Below are 23173 nucleotides of genomic sequence, written 5' to 3'. Positions count from 1 at the left end.
GCTTCTAAGATCAAAGGATGTATAGTGTGAAAAGTTAACAAGTAGAACAATTGTATTTCCGGGACTTGCCGTGGATGTTTTCAAACAGATTATTAGAACTCCATTCAGCGATAAACGGTTGATTATGCAATGAGAAGCGTTATGTGCAAATGAACAACGAACAACAATACAATCATGTCTGTGTAAAACTCTCAGTATTAATAGTGTACATAAATTTTGGGAGCCATGCGTTACCGCTCGTAGTAACTGAGGTAGTGCTTTATCGAAGAGCACAATAGCGAGGGATCACTGTACATGGTCACTTCCAGTTATTCTTAGTTAGCATTTTCAGGTTTCAAAAGGTCCCCAGTTATCAATACTTGTTGAAGAGGCACCTAAATGCATCGGATGTTCAGCCTTGGTGACTCGGTTGACTGCGTATCCTTGTACCATAGTGGTGTGGGAAATTGCTCATAATATCAACCGTGATATAACTTTAATAGGGCTTGAAAAAATACAAGAATTTCTTTTAAAGCAATGACTTTTGAAAATATAGTGCCGGTGGGCTGTGTTGTTGTTTTTTTCTTGTTCAAACTAGTATGTAACCAAATAAACAGTTGTGTACCTTCAACTTGGGAAAGGGCCTCCCTATATAAACAGGCATACAAACTCCTATTGCCGCCATGACCATAACACCAAATACACAGCAAAGCAGTGTACATGAAAAGGGAAGTAACTGTGTGCTATATTGGATCGCATTGTGTTTAAGTATGAGGATTTTTATTATTTTTTTTAAAATGGAAATAAAAACGAAACATGCAGCAGACTTTATGGCGGTGCGGGCTGTGCCTGAGAACCAAGACTATTAATTTTTTTTTAGCCTAATACTGAGTGTGGCAAGCAACCAAGCAATGAAACTTTTGTCATCTTCACAAAAAGTATTCTAAAATATTTCTTAACACATTTTGAGGGTTGTAATGATGCAGTAAAACCTCTTTATCTGAAATCCTGTTAACCTGGATTGAGTAAGTAAGTGAGTTTTACGTTGCTTTTTAGCAATATTCCAGCAATATCACAGCAGGGACTCCAGGAATGAGCTTCACACATTGCACCCAGGTTTTGAATCAAAACGGGTTAATCTGGAAACCTTTGCTGTTGTTTGGAACATCTGGTCTATACCAATGATTCCTTATCTGGAATTATTCCATCTGGATTGTTCCCCTTTGAATGGGCAGAGTGGGCAAGCGGTCAAAAGTGCCATGCCATAAAGCAACAGATGCTGAGATCGTATCCGACTGGTGACCGGGTTGTTATTCAGCCTTGGGACCATCAATGTTTACAGGTCTTTGCAGTGTTGTCACTACTTCTGGGCTGCGTGTAGAGGGGGCAAGGGCCCTGAGATGATGATGTGCCTTACCAGCCTGACTGTGCCAGGATCACCAAAACCCTCTTTGCTGCATTTTTATTTTAATCTGTAAATACTACTACTACTAATAATAATAATAATAAACAAGAGTTTGCCACTAATGTAGCTATATCCCCCGCCCCTGTTGCAGAATTTATGACATAATTAAATCTAAACAAAACCTAACCTTTTTTAACCGAGGTGAAACTTGTCATGGAAATGGTAAAAAAGGAAAGAGTTTTGAACCTAAGTCCATCTTGCTGCAATCATGGCCATGGAAACGTAAAAAAAATAAAAAATTCTAACATTTCTAAATTGCAAAAGGCACCAGTTCAGCATGTACCTGACAAACCTGCAAAGTTTGATGAAAAAATATTGAACGGTTTATGAGTTATGCTCCAGAAACGAACCCTACCCTCACAGAACCTCTTGTTGCCAAGGAAACGGAAAAATAATTTTTTTTTAAATTTCTAAATACCCTACCCTCACAGTCCATCTTGTTGCCAAGGAAACGGAAAAATAATTTTTTTTTAAATTTCTAAATAGCAAAAGGCACCAGTTCAGCATGTACCTGACAGACCTGCAAAGTTTGATGTAAAAATATTATGCTCAGGAAACGAAACGTGACACGTGACATCAGCCTCGGGTATATCTGCTGTGGTGTGGTGGGGAAGACGGCAGTTCTGGTGATATTTGTGTGCCTGTGTTGGTGTGTCACCACACCCTTTGTCATGCTCACAATGTCAGCCTTGGGTATATCTGCTGTGGTGTGGTGGGAGAAGGACAGAACTCGGTGACAAATCCATTCAATACATAAAGATGGGAATATGGTTTTTCAGAAGAGAAGCCAGACATCAAATCTGAAATAAAACTTGAATCCATCTCGGTGAAGACTGAAGTGAAGTCTGAACCAGCAGATTCCCAACTGTTGGACCAGATCAAACAAGAAGACGGTGGTGTTACACAGGTGAAGTCCGAGGTGAAGGCAGAGCTGGAGGAGGACAATCTCAAGTCCGAGGTGAAGTCTGATGTGAAGGCGGAGAGCAATAACAATGAAGGTACTTCTGTCCACAATCTACTGTTTCAGTATCACTGACTTTTGAAAATCAAATCAATTGTCTGCACTAAATGTTTCCAATGCTAACAATCAGTGCATTAGCATCTTCCTGAAGCAAGGGAGTTAACTGACTATAAAAGTCCAGGTTCGTAAGCTGCCGTGCAGATTTGGGTTGAATACAGAATTTGCAAAGCATATGTACCGTCAACTTGGTGTCAACAGATATTTTCCTAAGATTTTCATGTTTTTGGTCAAGGTGCTCACAAAATTAGACCTGTTTTATAACAATATAAATCTTGATTATTGATTAGATCGTCTTCACTGGGTGCTGCCATTTTAAGAGAGGTTTAACCTGATTGATCAATAGAAGGGGCATAACTCATAATAGCCACTGGTGGCACTACGAAAGAACCCAGAAATTTCAGCCTATAAATGTTTGGTCGCGATGTTAAACCCCATTACCCCTCACCTCACCTTGCTATTGAATTTGCTTTCCAGACTTAACGGGGGACAAGTTGCTGACGATGGCCGGGGTTTTTGATGTGTGGAACCCCCCCGATGTAAGTGTCTGGTGAGGGAGTTCAATAATAACCTACAAGTGACGAGGAATAAAGTGTTGTGTTGTATTGAGGTACTCTCAGCACTATTTTACAAGGGACGTGCATGTTATATCAATGTTCAAGTAGGTTATTCTGTATATTGTCCATAGTTCTAGAAATGAGTTGAGAAAATCTAAAAAGAATTGTCTTTCTGTATCTCGAGTCAAAAGACCTCACTTCCATCAATCTAATTTGTTTAATGAAATTACCTAAAAGTGTGATGTCATGAAGAATACCGGTAAGAGACTTGATAATTTACTATTTGTGACAATGCGTTGATATGATGACACATTGTTAAAGGCTGCCTCGCAAACAATGAAAACAGTGGAACAATTAAGTGAATAGCCAATCAGCAAGAAGCAATAATGATGATGTTCAGGGAGAACTACTGACAATAATTGGTTATATGAAGGTCTAACATCAGTCACCTGGGGCCTGGCCGGTAGCCAGACGTGATAGTCAAAAAGTGTTTTACTGTCAGTGTTTGACTGTTTCCATAATTCTTCTTTCCTGGGAGTGTTTGACTGTTTCCATAATCCTTCTTTTCTGGGAGTGTTTGACTGTTTCCATAATCCTTCTTTCCAGGGAGTGTTTGACTGTTTCCATAATTCTTCTTTCCTGGGAGTGTTTGACTGTTTCCATAATCCTTCTTTTCTGGGAGTGTTTGACTGTTTCCATAATCCTTCTTTTCTGGGAGTGTTTGACTGTTTCCATAATCCTTCTTTACTGTATCCATGAATTGTGTCTACTTTATTTACTGTGACTGTTTGACTGTTTTCAGGGAGGGGAGCCGCTGTACTCCTACAGCGTCATCACCGTGGACGCGTCGCCCGCCATGGCCTGGATACATCACCGCATGCCGGTAGGGTGTCTGTCTATGTTGGGATGTATTCAGGAAGTTCAAAGCTTCTTAAACAATAACCATCATCATCCTTTCAAAATTTCAGAATTGCATTTCTTTACACTTTAAGAAACTAAAATTCTGAAACTGAATTCATTCGGCCTCCAGATCCAGATAAATCCCGGTACTAATCATGATTTCTGTGACTTGCACAGGCTATTCTACAGACAGATGAAGATATTGATGCATGGCTGGATTCTGACAATGTCCCTCTGCATAAAGTGAGTCTCCCTTTGAGCTTGTTTGTTTGTTTGTTGTTTAACGTTGCACTAAGCAATATTCTAGCAATATGATGGTTTTCTGTAAATAATTTACTCTGGACCAGACAATCCTGTGATTGACATATGACAATCAATCTATGCATTTGGGATACGATGACATACATCAATGAAGTAGGCGAGTCTTGCTTACGACAAGAATGGGTTGCTGAATTCTCTACCCGCATCTTCACGGGTCATAAATGCATTTCACAATAAACGGGCAGTCATGTTGAGATTCCAGGTCAAAAGGAGCACAGGCTTGCATCAACAGCAGTACATTTGTGTTCAACAACTCCATCCATCCATCCATCCATCCATCCATCATTCATTCATTCATTCATTCATTCATTCATTCATTCATTCATTCATTCATTTTCTCATCATTTATTCATTTATTCATTCATCCATACTTCATCCTCCCTATTCGTGAAGATCCAGGGTAGAATAGGTCTTCAGCAACCCATGCTTGTTCCCCGTGAAGATCCGGTAGAATAGGTCTTCAGCAACCCATGCGTGCCGTAAAAGGCGACTATGCTTGTCGTAAGAGGCGACTAATGGGATCGGTTGGTCAGGCTCGCTGGCTTGGTTGATGCATGTCATCGGATCCCAATTGCGTGGATTGATGATATCAATCACTGGATTGTCTGGTCCAGACTCGATTATTTACAGATCGCCGTCATATAGCTGGAATATTGCTGAGTGCGGCGTTAAACAACAAACAAACAAACATTCATTCGCTTACTGGAAATGTAATGACACAAACATTAAAACTTTACTCTTATTTGTGAAAAGATTTCAATACATTCAAACATTACACTGAAAACAATCATCACAAAAGTGTTGCTGTGACCTTTGTGTCTGCTCGTGGCCATTGCCATGGTCAGTTTGTCTGCAATCATGGCAGGGGAGTGCATGTTCCAGTCATGAGGAAACCCAGTCTTAATCTATTAATTCAATATGGCCACTTTGGCAGACATGTTGTTTACCTCATTGTGGAGTTTTCTAATTTTCACAATAACTCTTGGCACAGTGACATGTGTTTGACTGTTTGTTTCAATGAGTAAACACAGAAACAAATTATGTTTGTAGTATTTTGATAAAACACGTTCCATGTTTGCAGGCAGTGAAGATGATTCACCCGATCGAGGGAGTGACCATGCACGCCGTGTCTCCAGTGGTCAACAACTCCAGGAACAAAACACCCGACTGTGTCAAACTTTACGACCCAAAGTAAGTCTGTCATTTCGTGAAGCTATTAATATTAATTTGATCAACATTTTGATCAAACATTGAAGAAAATATCAGTGGTACTCCATATTAATGATTATGATGAATAAGTATTGCTTTCATAAGTCTGACAAGAGTGGGGATGGTTGGTGGTCCAATCTCAGTCTGCATCACACCAAAATATGTTAGAAGATAGTACTTGTTACCCTGCCTGGCGCTCGTCATTAAGGGGCTAAAACAAGGACTGGTTGGCTCGGAGTCACTGTGTACTGTGTCTGAGTGGGATATCCATGTTAAACTGCAGCATGGTGTCTCAGTGGGCTAGCACTAGAAAACTGGCATCATATATGTCATATACACATGACATTGTTCCCACCATGATGTCATACTGAGGTGGCGCCACCAAGGAGACATATTCATCCTTCTTTGTCCTCTGCCACCATTTAATATACAAAGGGTCCATTTTAGTTCAAGGTTCTTCATCTTTCACTATGTCATGAGACAGTAAGATCGTGAGATCCAACTAAATAGGGAGGTCTGACTTGGCCACTTGGTTGATTGTGTGTCACGGTACACAGATGGCATGGGACGTAGCTCATATCAGTCACTGGTTTCTTTGGTCTTAACTTGATTAGTGACAGGTCACTCTGGGATTTCTCTAGACCTTCTCGGAGGCCACGGCAAATGTCTGCAGCAAATGTCAATAAAAATCCTAGATTGAAATTATAAATTTTCAACTTCTGCTGTTAGTTATGACTAACGTGATGGCTTGGTCAAGCTGACTTGTATTTTACTGATAACACGACCAATGAAGAGGCAGATGATGTCATGACTAGTTGTACATTATCGCATTGAATTCAAATCTGAACATATCTCATCTTCCCGAGGCACTGTAAAAGTCCAGTTTCCACCCTTGCCAAACTACACTGGAATTTCCAGGCTTGATCGTAGTGCCACCAGTGGCTATTACCAGTTATGTCCCTTTATGTCCTACCTATTGACCAATCACATTCCTTTTCTCACATCGCTTCAAACAAAATGGCGGCACCCAGTCAAGACGATCTGATCTATAATAAAGATCGATATTGTAATCAAACAGGTCTTACCCAGTGAAGTGCATCAAATTGGTGAGCACCTTGATTAAAGACATGAACAGATTTGGAAAATATCTGTCGATGCCGAGTTGAAGGTACAATCCTGCTATTGACCGAAATCTGCATAGCAGTTTACAAACTGGATGTTGATTTTTTTACGCAATTTTGGTTGGAATATGCATAGATTTGTTAGACCAGCCAAAATATGACTCAAGAATTCCAGCCTAGTTTGGCAAGGGTGGAAACTGGACTTTATAGTCAATTAGCTCCCTTTCCTCTGGAAGATGAATTTGCCTGCCAGGGTCACTTAGTGTGGAATCATAGAAAAATCCCTGTCACTATGAGTGCGCATTAAACAACAAACAAACGAACAAACGCTGATCTGAGCAACAGTCATAAGTCTGTGTCATGTCCTATTATTTCAATCCATGCTGGTTTAGGTACAATTGCTTTTTGTTGCAGAAAACCAAAGACTACAGCTGCCAGCAGCTTCATGATGAACTGGCTGGGGAAATCCAAAAGATCGGACTCTGCTACGGATAAGGTGTCGCCTGCAAAGAAACCGAAGTCTGCCACGTAGTCGTACATCATTTACCATTGAGGCATTTTATCTTTTACAAGCTGCTATTACAAAATATAAATCAAAAGAATTTCAACTTTCAAATTAGTGATTGAAAACAGAACAGTTTGAACGTGGCGGGAGTTTTGTGTTGGTAGAGTTGAGAGTTGATGTTCCGACACTTGCTTCAGCAGATTCCATCATCCATGGAAGTAAAAGTCGAAGAAAACATCACCCAGTGTATTAATCAGTGTAAATGGCCTACTCTAAGATAGTTACAGGGGCCATCTGTTTGTAATAGCAGCAGGTTCATCCTCATAACCGCAATAAATTCCATCTTCACATCATCCCAAAATAATTTTGAAAGCGTCAGTTCTGATAAAATCATCTCTACAGCTAATGAATATTTCAGCGTGAAACCATTATCTTTCCAGTCTGTAATTTGCTATTATTGTTCTTTAGATTTGCAATCATATTTGCAGGAACAACTTTAGCTAATGTATCAAAAAAAGGAGGGGTAGACATATATTTTTTAGTAAGAACACATTCTAGATTGTCTTTTGGTTTTGAAAGCCAATGTATTCGACAGCATTAGACACAGCAACATGGTAACATGGTAGGTGAACTAAACTAAACCAGTCATTAATACCAGTCATACAAATACTGGGTGAATAATGTGCTTCCCTATGGAGCAGACTGTCAATGCAGAGTTGTGTCCCTCATCTACCGGGATTGTTGATGGATGTATGTGGTGATTTAGTGCTGAAATATCACTCCTAGTTCAGGGCACTCTTCAAGAAGTTAGATCTGATATGGCAACATATAATCTCATTAACATCAGATATTTTACTCTGATCCAATACCTCACTTCATCCTGATCTGACAAATTCCCAACACTCTTAATGAATAAACTTTTGACGGCAATCAAATTGAAGGATTTGTAGCTAGTCTGATGTAAGCTTTATGAAAGAGTTGGTTTAATTCCTTTACCTCCAAATTACCTCTGAAATTATGGTCTGAACAAAAGAAAACACCAATGTTAACTTGATAGTACGTCAAGGGTGTAAATATTCACAAGCTGGGACATAATTGTTCTCCATTTGGAACTGCCTGTTTACATTCATTTTCAAACTACAGAAGTCGGATATGCTTCTATGAATGATCCACCCACTCACACTAAGAATGTGGAAGCCTCCAAAGTTATTTCCTGTTTAGAAAGTTCATCTGATGTGACCTGTTGTTAGGTCAGAGTTCAATCTTGACTGAGAAATATGAACTTGGAGTAAAAGATCTGAAGGGGTGAAAAAGCCACATTGTTTTGTTTCTCTTTGTTTGCGAGTTTTTTTGTAAGATGTGTTTTGTTGCACATGGACAAGAATAGGATGGCAAGATTAAAAGATAATAACTTGTACAAATACCATGTTGAGTTAAAATGATTCTGCATTTATTCTTCCATGTACACAACCTTACCATAAGTGTTCATTCATATATACAAGTAGCCCCGTGAAGATCCGGGTTAGAATACATCTTAGGCAACCCATGCATGCCATAAAAGGCAACTATGCTTGTCTCTTACGAGGCGTCCATCGGGCTGGGTGGTCAAGTTCATTACTTGGCTGATGCATGTCATTGTATCCCAATTGCGTGGATCGATGCTCATGACGTCAATCACTGGATTGTCTGGTCCAGACTCGATTATTTAAAGACCGCCGTCATATAGCTTGAATAATGCTGAGTGCGGCGTTAAACAACAAACAAAATGATATACATGTACATGGATCACTTCCAGTTACCCGTGTGTACTGTCAAACCAGTTTGTCATACGTTGTTGCTGGTGTTTCATTGGGAACAACAAATATGTTACATATAATCCAGTGTTTTTCCAAAGGGGTGACATTTTATGACATTTGTCAAGCATTTATTTTAGTTTGTCTAGTTTACAAGATGATGTGTAATCATCAGGAATGTTGTTGAAGATTATGAAGTAAAGAGTTTATCAACAAGACTGTTACATGTGTTGTGTTGATTATTCTGTTTGAGTTTGTTCTTCATCCACGATACTGTTGCTATAGTAATGACAAACCTATGAAGATCCGGGGTAGAAATGATCTTCAGCAACCTTGTCGTAGGCGACTAACGGTATCGGGTGGTCAGGCTCTCTGACTTGGTTTATGCATGTCATCTTATCCATATTGTGTAGACAGATGCTTTGGGATACGATGACATGCATCCAAGTCAGCGAGGCTGTCCACTCAATCCCGTCAGTTGCCTCTAACGACAAGCATAGTCACCTCTTATGACAAGCATGGGTTGCTGAAGACCTATTCTAACCCGGATCTTCACGGGTAGTGTTATATTAAATGCTGCAAATATAAAAATAAAAGGCATCATCATCATCATGTTCTCAATTTTGGCCATTGATGTTTGGGAAAAAATATCCCCAATCTTAACCAAATGTTGTTAACATGAATGTTTGTTACCCAGCGATGTTCTGCTCAGCACAACATCCCCCGCATGAATTTTTTTAACGAGTTTATATTTTCTTTGTATTTTTCATCAAGCTCCGTAAAACAGGGGCAGTAACTCTGTCAAAATTAGTCGAAATGAAACGGGACTGCGATATGCCTATCATCAACATGTCGACATCTTGTGTGTAGAGTGCCAGGGATATTCTCTGGAAACTGTAGAAGTTGATTTCACAAGCTTAGTACCCTCTGTGGGACGGACAGACGGATGGATGGACGGACTGCGCCACGACATAATCCCCCTTTGGCCATTCTGGCCCGGCGGGGGATAAAAACCCTAAATAGTTGAGTCTTGACCAGACAAACCTATACTGTCCTCTTTCATCAAACAGACCACATTACAAAACTGATTAACAGCCACACTCTCCTTTTGTCATGACTAACATTTCACCGCATATAACATTCAAATACCACTGAACCTGGTAAGCTACAGTGCTGTGGCGCCACAAACAGCTCGGACCAAGCTACATTGCCTGTGATGACGTGTCTTTAATGCTGCACTCAGCAACATTCCAATTATATGAGTGGTCTAGTGGTAGAGCGTCCGCCCGGAGAGAGGAAGGTCCGGGGTTCGATCCCCGGCCGTGTCATACCAAAAGACGTTAAAAGATGGTACTTGTTGTTACCGTTTCTGGCGATCGGCATTAAAGGGCTAAAACAAGGACTGGTCGGCTTGGAGTCCGTATACTGTGTCTGAGTAGGGTATCCAAGTTAAACTGCGGCATGATATCTGTGTGTGCTAGCACTATAAATCGGCATCAGTCCGGTCTAGTACAAGCAGCCACACACACACACACGTGCATGCACGTCGCTATATAAGCGCAATAATCTTGGACGCGACGTTAAACCCAATTTCACCTCACCTCACCAACTATATGATGGTGGTCTGTAAATTATCGCGTCTGGACCAGACAATCCAGTGATTGATATCATGAGCACTCATCTACACAATTAGGATCGATGACATGCATCAACCAAGTCAGTTCCCCTGACCACTCGATCCCTTCAGTCGCCCGTTATGGACCAGATAATGCAGTGATTGATATTGTGAGCAATGATCCATGACATCGACCAAGTCACCGAGCCTGTCAACCTAATCCAGTAAGTCGCCTCTTATGATTAGCATAGGTTGCAGGGGCCAATTCTGACCCACAGGGTCGTGTTAATGCATCTACTTGATAATACACAATATGGAGACAAACAGACATAAAATTTATTGATAATTTGCAGTAGATATTATCTCTTCTGTTGGAGGATGAGAACTTTCAGAGATTCAAACATTCCTTCCTCCAGACTCCGTCTGATTGTCTTGAAGAACTGGAAGTAGTGGTGGAAGTTGTGTCTGAAACAAGATGATGAAAAGGCCTTGAACTAACATGTATTGTACTAAAATTTAACTGTCAGCCTTGTTCTGCTAATCCATCATGTGTCGGGGCAATACACATTGTATGTTTGACAGAAGAGCTACCGGTATGTTGCCTGGAGATTTGATGGTGTTAAAAGGTAAGTCAAGTCAACATGGCATTTTTGCAGATTTTTTGTAATACTTTAGGGCATACTTAATCACAATTGCTTGACCAAAATAAATAAATTAAATAGCGTAAAACACGATAAAAAACGACACACAAGATCATCCCCCAAATGAAAAATTCCTCCAGTAAGGAGAATTCCGCTAATGGGGGTTAAAACAGGTTCCCGGTGTTTGACGCGCTGCACAATTTCAATGATCATAACGATCGGGCCCACATCCAGTCTACCTGCTTCTGTAATACATTGTCTTTCTTCAGTCTGCTCATCAGATTACCGTGTCCACAACTTAGGTCACCTTAGTAACAACAATAAAGATGCCTTTAGTTGTTTACTCAGGGGATTAATCCCTGACAGGCTTTTATTGTGGAATAGGGCCGAGGGCGCTGGTGTTTAGAAATAAATTGCTAGTTACCGATTGTTGTTATTTTAATTATTCACTTTGTCAAGATCAAAGGTCATTTTACACATTCAACAATGTATTGGATGTTATTTTTGGCTTAAGGCCACACCCCCAAATAGGTTTGTTTTGGACAGAGTGAGGGAGTGAGTGAGTGAGGATTTATGCCGCTTTTAGCAATATTCCAGCAATATCACGGTGGGGACACCATAAATGGGCTTCATATATTTTGCCTATGAGGGAAACAGAACCAGGCCTTCGGCGTGACTAGCAAACGCTTAAACCACTAGGCTACCCCACCACCCAGTACATGACAGCGAGTAAGAGAGAAGATGAGTGAGGCCCCATGGGTTGAGTCCAATGTTGATGATTTGAGACTCTCACACCAATAACAGCACTCCACACACTCACATCATTAACAAGACCCCGGCCAGCAGCTCCGAGGTGTTGAGAAGATGGTTGATGTACGATCTGGTGAACTTCTGACATGTATAGCAGGCACAGCCCTTCAGTAGCGGTGAGAAGTCGTCATGGTAACTGAAACAATGCATGTGCACCATTCTGCATTAATCTTCAATAGAAACTTGACGTGAAAAGTTTTACAGAAATTCTGAAACAAGATGGTGGTGAAATGGGGTTTAACATCGTGTCCATGTTTATTACACTTAGCGACATGAATGTGTGCGTGTGTGTGTCTGTGTGTGTGTGTGCGTGCGTGCGTGCATGTCTGTGGCTGCTTGTAGTAGCCCAGACTAGTGTCAATTTTATAGTGCTAGCCCACAGAGATACCATGCCACAGTTTAACAGGAATACCCCACTCAGACGCAGTCCAGTCCTTGTTTTAGCCCCGTAAATATATGCCGAGCGCCAGGCAGGGTAACAACAAGTAATATCCATAAATATCTTTTGGTATACATCCAAACATTGAAAAAGTAAAAGTGACACAAATTCAGTGAAATCATGAAAGTAAGTTTCTACAGTGAAATCATGAAAATAAGTTTCTACAGTGAAATCATGAAAATAAGTTTCTACAGTGAAATCATGAAAATAAGTTTCTACAGTGAAATCATAAAAGTAAGTTTCTACAGTGAAATCATAAAAGTTTCTACAGTGAAATCATGAAAGTAAGTTTCAACAGTGAAATCATGAAAGTAAGTTTCTACAGTGAAATCATGAAAGTAAGTTTCTACAGTGAAATCATGAAAGTAAACTAGGGATTGCTATCTTGTCAAATATTCACAAGATCTTACACTTTGTCTTTCAAGGAGATCTCATATCCAGTACTTGTGACAGTGTCGCCCCTAGACTCGGGATGCACTGGTTGGTGGTGGTCGTACTGGAAGACCAAGGCTCCTCCACGCTCCGTCACGGTGTAGGGGTAGCTGCCACAGAGAACATAACATTCATACCACTCAACCACGTTGAAGACCACCCATAAAAGGAAGGCTGTGTTGCAATACCCACCAGCCATGACAGAGTAACTATAGTCACATACGCAAACATTTTCATGGGAGAATTAGAAGAAAAACTTCTAAAAAACCCACTGATAGCCCCAACCTATACGTCAGATTCATAGACGATATTTTCCTCATTTGGACTTTGGGCTACACTAAGTTAGAATCTTTCATCAAAGAAATGAACCAATCACATCCCACAATTAAATTCACTGCCGAATTCTCTAGAGAAAAAGTAGCTTTCCTAGACACATGGGTCATATTCAACCAAGAAACCAATAAACTGGATTTTGACCTATATTGCAATCCCACAGATACACACCCACAGATACACACTCCTATCTGCTAAACACTTCAACTCCATAGGACACTCAACCAGAGACCTACACTATCAAATCATACAACAGCTCAAAACAGACCCTGAGTCAGCTCAGAGCACGGCCAGGCGCCAGTCCATTGAACTTAAATGGATATTTGATCTCAAAACCATCCACCCGCAAGGCATGAACGATAAGATCTAATCCTGGAATTCCCTAACCCACTTACCTATTCTATAGTCACATGAACAAAATGGGTTTTCTTTAACTTCTTTTGTGTAGTATATATTAAAGACATTTGACAATATTGTTCCTTTCACGTATGACTGATCGTTGTTGCCAATTCATTCATAATGCATATGCTTAGAATTAATGCAATGAGCTTAAAGTTTGTAAAGTAGGTCAGTAAACTAATTTGTTACAGCAATCTACTGCTGAACTTAAATACAGGAGTGATATTGGTTTGTTTGTTTGTTGTTTAACGCCACACACAGCAGTATTGCAGCTATGTGATGGTGGTCATGTAATTAGTATACAATGATATGCATCAACCAAAGCAGGGAGCTTGACCATCCGATCCTGTTAGTCGCCTCTTACGACAAGCATGGGTTGTCAGATACAATGTGTGACCTGGTTGAATGTCATCTCGCCCTGAAGGCGCTGATTGTTGCTCTTGCTGTCAACCACTAGTTTGTCTGGTCGTGATGTGATAAGATATAGGCAGCCATGGATCACAGGACTGATAAATTGTTGTCAGAGCCTACAGTCGGCAATACACTCATGGCTATCTGTAGATAATCCAGTCTGGGCCAGGCAAACCAGTGGTTGATGGTATGAGCACCAATCAAGATCATCACTGTAAACACAGGCCTCATTTCAGTCAGATCATGCGTGGTGTAAAAAGGAATGAGTGAGTGAGTGAGTGAGTGAGTGAGTGAGTGAGTGAGTGAGTGAGTGAGTGAGTGAGTGAGTGAGTCATCTGTGTGACGATCGAACGCTTTAACCACTAGACATAACTTACCAGCTATCAAAAACATCAATGCCAATTTGTATTGCGTGAAGAACTTCATCCGGCGGCCATATTGACTGCATGAGCCTTGGTTTATCTTCTGGGAGATGGTTCTGTCAAGGGGGGTAACTTTAGATTTACTATTGCACTCTATAGTCATAACATCTTTTGACCTAATTCAAGATGCATGAACTGCTAAATATAACCACATGCAGTCACATGACTGCCAATCCTTACCTGGATTGTAACCACATGATCAAAACTCAGAGATGTGTATCGCTAGCAAAATGGATATTTCTTGAAGAGCGCACTTTGCAATTTACATCACTACTATAGTTAATATTCCTTATCGCCAGAATGGCTTGTTTTAACTTCAATTATTAGCACACACGTAGCTATTTTCGTGACAAATAACTGCGATATTTCATGATTCTATGTCAAGTGGCGAGGGCTGTGGTGGACCCAGGATACGTAACAAAGTAAATATACTGGGTTCATTTAGATTCCTCGGAATGTCCCAGGGTACATGTTGATAGTTTCAGGGTCTTGATAGGCACCATGTGGTGTTGACATGTAACCATAGTTACGACCCCAAGAGGTCCCATCAGCCAAACCCTAAACCCAATCTTAATGAAGGATGCATGGGTTCAAGAGCCAAAACAAAAGGAAACCTACAAAGAACACAATTATTCCTTCAATACCTGTCATGGCGCTCATTTGCTTTGATGAAATTATAAAAAAATACAAAGATAAAAAATTCCAAAACATGAGAGTGTGCAATTAGCCACTTGATTGATTAATTAGGAAATACAAATGGTTCTTGGTCCATTGTCATGAAAACCAGAAAAATCCAAAATTCTTAAATAGCAAGAGGCACCAGCTCTTGGCTAGACTGATATATCTGCCAAATTTAATCCAGAAATATTGAACTGTCTTTGAATTATGCTCCATGGAAACCAGAAAAATAAATATTTAAAAAAATTCCAAATGGCACTAGTTTATGGCTAGACTAGTATTTGTGTAACCTTGATAAAGAAATTTTGGACAGTCTTTGAGAAACAAAACGTGAATACCAGTGTTTTCTGTAATAGTTCTTCAACGTCGGACATCTTGAAAGTTTCCGATGAAGGCCCAAGGCTGTGAAATCCTTCAATTACGAAACCTGTGGAGAAGAAGACAGCAGGGGTGAAACTGGTAACAAACTTCTAAAACATCAACCCAACATGTAAACATCACTCCACATGTTAGCAGTTTATTTCTGCTTTGTCCAACAACAAACTCCCTGACAGACTGGCCTGACCACTACCTGCTCAGTGACCAATCACTGACCTGCAACCTTCCTGGCCGCAGTCTCCTTCGCTGACCGCTCTCTCTCACCGCCATTCCAGCCTCCCTCCACCACCCCAAACACCTCAGTGTTCTTCAGCCTCTGCAAATACACGGATTTGGCGCTAATTTACATGATGTTTGTTGCCATGTAATGTAAATAATTAAATTTATGCGTCACCAAATTAATGTGAATGCCAATCCCTAGACTAAAATGTTAAAATTAGTAAAATCTAAATATATTTTTACATTTGTATACTTATCCTACATTACTCCTTAATGCATCTACCTTTTGACAAAGAAGACAGCACCTAGCGATGGTCCTTGATGAAGAAAAGAGGTTGTTTTCACTTACAGTCACTTGTGCAAGGACCCATCGCTGCTGTCATGTGACCGTCCGTGGTGATGTCGCATCTGATCATATTGCTGCTTGTTGCCAAACAGACATGTTGTGCCCTGTTTTTTACCTAACATTTTTAATTTTTGTGTTTTGCACTATGCTTTCACGTTAATTTTCATCTGCGACGGGTGAGGTATACACTAACTTATTATTATGATCGCATTTGTGTAATAATATGTATGTTTTCCATGTGAAAAGATATTTTCTTCCACGTGGCTCGTTTTCCGCCATTTTGTAATTGCATTACGTTTATCTCCTATATTCACTGTCTTCTTTGTCGTAAGGTAAGCAATAGATGCATTCAGGAGTAATGCAGGATAAGTAAAAAATTTAATGTGATCATTTGAGTTTAATACCTAAGCACTAAACAATAACATCAACATCATACCTCCATGTCAGAATGATGAGATCTGATTGGTCCACATGATCTTGATAAAATACTGTCTAACTCGTTTTGGAGGGTAATAAATTTCTCAGTGGGGGAATAAATCCCTTATACCCCGCCATGAGCAAGTCAGGCTGCACGTGGATTCTGAGAGGCAGAATAAATCCCTTATACCCTGCTTCAAAGCAAAAAGCCAAACGCTTTTTTTCCGAGTCAATGAAAGTCACCTAACATAGCGCAAGTTAATCTCAGCTCAATCGAACAGGGGGGCACGGGTGGCCCAGTCGTCTGAGGCGCCGCGATTCGCTGTGCAGAGTTGCGTCCCTTGGGCACACCAGAAACCTATGATTGTGGGTTCGAATCCCGGTTCTCCCCGATTATGTTTCTAGGTTTATCAGCACCATACCCGTGCTCGTGGGTTTCACCGAAGTGGTAAACGTCTGAGACCTGCATCACTTCGGGCTTTCCTCCCACATTAAGCTGATACGCCGCAATATAACTGGAATACTGTTAAAAGCGGCGTTAAACCCAACTCACTCACTCACTCACTCAATCGAACAGCTGTTTTCTAAAACCCCATGTACCCCTCGTGATCCTGCTACAACTTATAACATACCCCTCGAGATCAGTTGACAACATATGTTACAGTGAGAATACTGAGTCAGTGAGAAAAGGACTACATTTGACTAATCTGTACATGATCTCGTTGCAACTAATGTGATTACACAAACTAACCTCAGACTTGGACTGTTGTTCTAAAATTTGATCGAGGAAGGATAATGTTCTGTCTACGGATTTCACCGCCCGTTTCCGTGACGACTCAGCGTTTGTATCATGATCACTTAGAGCCTGACACCAGTCTGGCTGGACCGCTGACTGTATCTTTATATAGAGATCCACGTCTACCTGAAACATGTGTCACTCGTTACATTATTTCTCTACCTTATTGTGGCAGATGTGGTAGATTGGATATTAACATATATAACATAACTGATTAATGGTTTTTGATGTTTGTTTGTTGTTTAATGCACTCAGCAATATTCCAGCTATATGATGGGGGTCTGTGAATTATCAAATCTGGACCAGACAATCCAGTGATTGACATCATCAGCATCGATCCATGCATTTGGGATATGATGACATGCATCAACCAAGTCAGCAAACCTGTCCACCCGATCCCGTTAATCGCTTCTTCTGACAAGCAAAGTCGCCTCTTACGGCAAGCATGGGTTGCTGAAGGCCTATTCTACCCCGGATCTTCACGGGTGTAAAACAACATGTACAAGGAGAACAGCATGATAATTTCTTCAGCTGTTATTTCAAATATACTTCTCAAAAGAAGTTAGAGAACACCTAATTGTTTCATAAACTTCATTGCAGGTCGCTGCTACCATCAACACATCTTGTGATGGCATGTGGTCTGTGCACAGGTCGCAAATCAGGTGAAGTTTAGCAAGGTCGGTCGCGGAGATTCCTTGGAAGGGTAGCTGCATTGGCTCCTGAAAGTTTCTAGGGCTTTGGTCCTGCCCCACACTGGCGCACATGTAACACGTGTGGTGTCTCCTTGTGCAAGTGACTTTGTTTGAAATGTGCCTCTGTTCACCCAGCAGTGAATGGGTACCCAGTAGGATGAGATGGCAATGTGGTTGTTAACCTAGCCCGTAACAGGCAGCGTGGGTTATATACTCCCCAGGGAGCTGAGAATGATACTTGAGTGTACTCTGATCCAGTGACCAGGGTAACAGCGCTTTGGGCATGCCCCTGAGTGGTGTGGAAATATACGCAATATCAACAGCCTATTATTATTATCATTATTCCATTACCTCACAAATACATCTGTCTTAATTGTTAAACTGCCCTCTTCTTCATTCATTTCTTATTGTGCAACCGCTTACCTAGCAACGCATCCCCTTTGTCAGCCATTTTCATTCTACATCCTTTTAAAGTTAGACCATACATGTATGGTAACACAAGTTACCTCCCCTGATACAATACTCTAGTTAATCTGTCTTGCCATGACAGATCAATGATAATAACATGAAAGAATTGGGTGTTCTTTAACTTCTTTGTAGTAGAATACTTCATCACAGAGTTTATTAATTGATGTAATCTCAAATACTGTGAGTGAGTTTGTTTTAACGCCACATTCAACAGAATTCAAGTTATATCACAGAGTGTCAGCTTGATGTGGGAGGAAGGCCAGTGACGCAGGTCATAAATGTCAACCACACCTGCTAACAAACCTGGAAACATAATTGGGGGGAACTGGGATTCGAACCCACAATCATAGGTTCCTGGCATGCCCAAGGGACACAACTCTGCACACCACTAACATCACTATTTACCATAAGAGAAAGTAGCATTAAACCCAACTCCCGGAGGTAGTAATGTACATGTCAGTGCTGCCTGCACCTACCTTCATCTTGCCACCTTTAGTCCACACTGCGCTCCCACTCTTCTCGTTGTACCCTGAAGGAATCTCCACGTGTGTGTCATGCAGGGACGTGTAGACCAGGAACTCCTGAAAGAAACCAAGATGACATAAATTGTTTGTTTGCTTCTTGTTTAATGCGTCACTCATCAACATTCCAGGCATATAATGACAGGCCTGTAAATAATCATTGTGATATGATGAGACGCAAGTCACAAAGTCTGACCACCCGATCCTTCCTCCCACGACCAGTATCGGTTGTTTGAGACTTGTTATCTTGACTCCCAGATCATCTTCCCAAGGCAAGTGAGTTAACTGACTATCAAAGTCCAGTTTCTACCCTTGCCGAACTAGGCTGGTATTATGGAGTTATATTTTGGCTGAACTATAAATGAATCTGTGCATATTCCAACCAAAATTGAGTAACGAAAAAAACATCATGTGTACCGTCAACAGGGTGTTGACAGATATTTTCTGTATCTTTTCATGTTTCTTATCAAGGTGCTAAGTAGTTTTGATGCACTTCGTGAGGTAAGATCTGTTTTGTTATGAGCCATGAAATTCCAGCCTAGTTCAGCAAGGGTGGAAACTTGACTTTTATAGTCAGTTAACTCCCTTGCCTCAAGAAGATGTTCCAGATTAACATGATTAATCATTAACTTTTGAGTGTTTTAACACCACAATAAATAATTACTAGTTATTGTCATCGAAATATTTTTAAAAACTTAGATGAGAGCCATTTTAATTTTTTTATATGTTTTATATGAAAATCTAATAATTTCTAATAATGTCAGGATTGTAATAAGTTGGACTGTTAATTTTGTACTGAAAGATATTGTGGGATTTTAATAATTTATTAATGGCAAAACCCAAAGAAATATGCTCATTTACGACATATTTTTGATTGACCCATTCTGTTTTGTATCTCAGTATGTGTTGACAGTATCCCAGTTCACCAGTTTTCAGGTAATTCCATGCAGTTTCAGTAACAACTCAAATATCTGACATTACAAGCTTAATAAGTAGGGTTACTTCACCATAGCAGTTACCTTGTACACAACATTACCTGCATAGCTGAAAACTTGGCCATCCCTTGACCGTATTCCTGAAGTGCTTCGTGGTGCTCAGCACTGGAATCAGAAGGTGGTTTATGTCTATCAGTATTTGATGGTTAAAAAGTCATTTTGTTAATGTGAAGGTATCCTCGGAGGTAAGTAGGGACAAGATATATGGAAGAACAACTTCTTTATCAAGCGATCACCCTTTGTGATCAGCCTCCCCTTCTTTGGAACTGTAAGACAAAAAATTCGGGGTTTGTTGTTTAACGCCACACTCAGCTATATTCCAGCTATATGACGGTAGTCTGTAAATAATCAAGTCTGGGCCAGACAATCCAGCGATTGATATCATGAGCATGAATCCACGCAATTGAGATCGATGACATGCATCAACCAAGTCAGCGAGCCTGACCACGATCGTGGTATGAAACCTAACGCAGGATGCATACCACGAGTGACTCTGCTACAAGTTATACTAACCCAATGAAAGTCAGCAAGCCTGACCAGTGCACACCCAATCCCAGTAGTTGCCACTTACGACAAGCTTGGGTTGCTGAAGACCAATTTTAACCTGCATCTTCACGGGGCCCACACTTCGGGAATCCCCTATCCTACTTATTGGAGACCTCAAAAATTTATTGAGCAAGAAGACAATGTATAAAAGTAGTTCCTGTCAGGTGACCTCATTTGTACATATACAGGATCAAGTTACCAAGTGTATCGGACTGGTTCATCACATCAATAACTCCATCCATTATATGAATCAATAAAATAAGTACCTACATCATGCTGACAGCCATATTGGCAACTGGCGGCAGATCCTGTATCTTGTGTAGCATGTCTCGGGTTAGATGGGGAGCACTGCCTGTAACAGTAACATCACAGTAGGGCTCATCTTCTTGAGTCAAGGGACTTAAATGACTATAAAGTCCGGTTTCCACCCTTGCCGAACTAGGCTGTAATTATGGAGTTATTTTTGCGCTGGACTAACGAGTTTATGCAAAGTCCAATCAAGATTGCGTAGCGAAATTGACATAGTAAACAGTCATGTAGATAGTGGTCCATTGCAGGATTACCAAAGGATGTGTACCGTCAACTTAGCATCAACAGATATTTTCCAAATCTTTTGATGTTTTTCGGGTGGTAAATTTGGTCTTGTCCAAGCCCTACTCATCTTCCTGAGGCAAGGGAGTTAACTGACTCTAAAAGTCCAGTGTCCACCTTTGACAAACTAGGCTTGAATTTCTGGGTTCGATCATAGCGCCACTAGTGGCAATTATGAGTTACGTCCTTTCTATGTCCCTCCTATTGACCAATCAGATTCCATCTCTCATACCACTTGTATTTTCTTCAAACAAATTGGTGGTGCCATGTCAAGACGATCTGATCGATAATCAAAATCTATATTGTGATAAACGGGTCTTACTTCGTGAGGTGCATCCAATCATGTGAGCACCTTGATTAAAAACATGAACAGATTTGGAAAATATCTGTTGACACCGAGTTGGCAGTACACATGCTTTGAAATGCTGTAACTAACCGAAATCTGCACTGGAGTTTACGTACAGGATGTCGATATTGATTTGGACTATGCACAGCCAGAATATAAATCCATAATTCCAGCCTAGTTCGCCAAAGGTGGAAACTGGACTTTCATCATTAGTTTACTGCCTTGCCACAGGAATGTTCGTTGTCAGTATTTCACCATGTTCATTGAACTACAACTTCTAACTGGGACAAGTAAGAAGGTTATTGGTGGGGCTGTTATGACAGGAGCTACACTATCTATACTCACCTCCCCTGGTGTACAACATACAAGTGGGTGTTTCCACAGTCTTCATGAATGGTCCAATGTTCTCAATCTTACCCAAACGACAACTGCCATTTGTAACACTTTTCACTACAAATTTCATTATCCTTTTCTTCATATATCAACTTGTTTCTGAAAACAAAAGCTTTCTGTTTAAATCATGTTAAATAGAAGTAGCTAAATCATCTTATCTTTGAAAGTATTTTTTGTTGGGAGGGGTTGCTGCAGATGGAAGATGTGTTAGTTCTGGGTTAATCCTATTTAATTAATAACATGAATAAGTTAAGGCTTGTTGTTATAACTGTAGGGGTTATGTGATGTAGGGGTTTTAGGAGGATACTTCTAATCGGTTTCAGGTGATTATTATCATGATTATGCTGGAATCAATTAACTTAAAGGGAAACACTGCTCCAACTTTGAAAGTATTGAAATATGGATCAGCTTTTTCTTCACAGAATGAAAATTTGCTTATTACGGACTATAATTTTGCTTGGTGTGATTGGAGCTATTCTCGCTGTGCTGTGTGAAGTGACACCTATCGGCATATCAAAGAATGATATAAAACAAAGGTTATAGGCCCTACAATGAACAGCTGCAGCCAAACTGATATGTAAGTTAATCTACTCCTAATTAATATAGTAATTATACCTGTAACAAGGTCTCTTACTGAGCAACAAGTGAATGACGACAAATACACAGGTGTAAATTTATACCATGAAACATGGAAAACAAGAGGAATAGTAATTGTTGTATTATATGCAACTTGCCTGAAAGGGCCGTTGCTGTTTTGAGTATATAAACTGAACTTCATTCCTATGAGAGGATTCAGGGGACTCCCCCTCGTTGTCCCCCAATTGCCCCCTATATTGTTGGGTAGCTGACGTTCTGGTATCCGGTGATTATGCAGGCTAACTAAAAAGGTGCCGGCTAGACAGCAAAGAGTTGGAGCATTGTTTCCCTTCATCATGTTCATAGAACTAATTAAACATGTTTAATCATGTTAATGTTTATATCAACAATCAAGTTGTTGCAGTAATGGTTGTTTCAAACATATTTCTTTCATAAAATGTGTGAATCTGGATCGTTAACAAGTAAAGACTTATATTTATTACCACTCCATATGTCAAACAGTGTCGTCAATTACAGTAAACAGTATAGTAAGATTTTGCAGCCTTACTACGTACATGGCCTGCTCGTCACAAACCAGGCTGATAGTCAATAGTGAGACAAAATATTGTTTTCATTTCTATATAATTTGAACGAATTTGAAATCTATTTTTTATACTATCAGACATGTATTTTTGTGTTTTTTATTAAACTAAATTTAAAAAAAAGGACTTACCCTAAGGTTGTAAACAACGTAAACAGTTCAACATAACAAACAATACCGGTACACACGTGAAATCACAATCCGGAAGTGTAAGGGAGCAGTCAATATACTAGAATACAA

General features: G+C 40.3%; 2 protein-coding genes across 4 annotated transcripts in view; one reads left to right on the top strand and one right to left on the bottom strand.

Moving 5' to 3' along the window:
* The window catches only part of LOC124148989 (abasic site processing protein HMCES-like), a 37371-nt gene extending 28282 nt beyond the window's left edge, over positions 1–9089 (top strand). For both annotated transcript variants that reach the window (XM_048389392.1, XM_048389391.1), the window contains exons 5-10: positions 2224–2442; positions 2940–3001; positions 3822–3902; positions 4097–4162; positions 5322–5431; positions 6985–9089. In XM_048389392.1, coding sequence (XP_048245349.1) covers positions 2224–2442; positions 2940–3001; positions 3822–3902; positions 4097–4162; positions 5322–5431; positions 6985–7102 — 656 coding nt within the window. In that variant the 3' untranslated portion in view covers positions 7103–9089. The remainder of the gene's footprint in view (positions 1–2223; positions 2443–2939; positions 3002–3821; positions 3903–4096; positions 4163–5321; positions 5432–6984) is intronic.
* A 1716-nt stretch (positions 9090–10805) lies between these two features.
* On the bottom strand, positions 10806–23142 carry LOC124148990 (queuine tRNA-ribosyltransferase accessory subunit 2-like). 2 transcript variants are annotated; one of them, XM_048389643.1, is made up of 12 exons: positions 23066–23142; positions 21709–21855; positions 20693–20778; positions 19922–19985; positions 18841–18945; positions 17160–17330; positions 15643–15742; positions 15387–15475; positions 14326–14426; positions 12784–12915; positions 11945–12070; positions 10806–10948 (listed from the first exon to the last, which is right to left on the bottom strand). In XM_048389643.1, exons 4-12 carry the CDS (start codon positions 19943–19945, stop codon positions 10843–10845), a joined length of 954 nt encoding a protein of 317 aa, XP_048245600.1. In that variant the 5' UTR covers positions 19946–19985; positions 20693–20778; positions 21709–21855; positions 23066–23142; the 3' UTR covers positions 10806–10842. The 2 variants fall into 2 exon arrangements, with proteins under 2 accessions (XP_048245600.1, XP_046376270.2); XM_046520314.2 differs by having other exon boundaries at positions 20697–20778.
* Between the last annotated feature and the right edge of the window lie 31 nt (positions 23143–23173).

Source organism: Haliotis rufescens, unplaced genomic scaffold (assembly GCF_023055435.1).
Source record: "Haliotis rufescens isolate VD_foot unplaced genomic scaffold, xgHalRufe1.0.p SCAF_8, whole genome shotgun sequence".
Taxonomy (NCBI): Eukaryota; Metazoa; Mollusca; class Gastropoda; order Lepetellida; family Haliotidae; genus Haliotis; species Haliotis rufescens.
The sequence above is the reverse complement of the archived record's forward strand: the minus strand, read 5'-3'. Positions and strand labels throughout refer to the sequence as shown.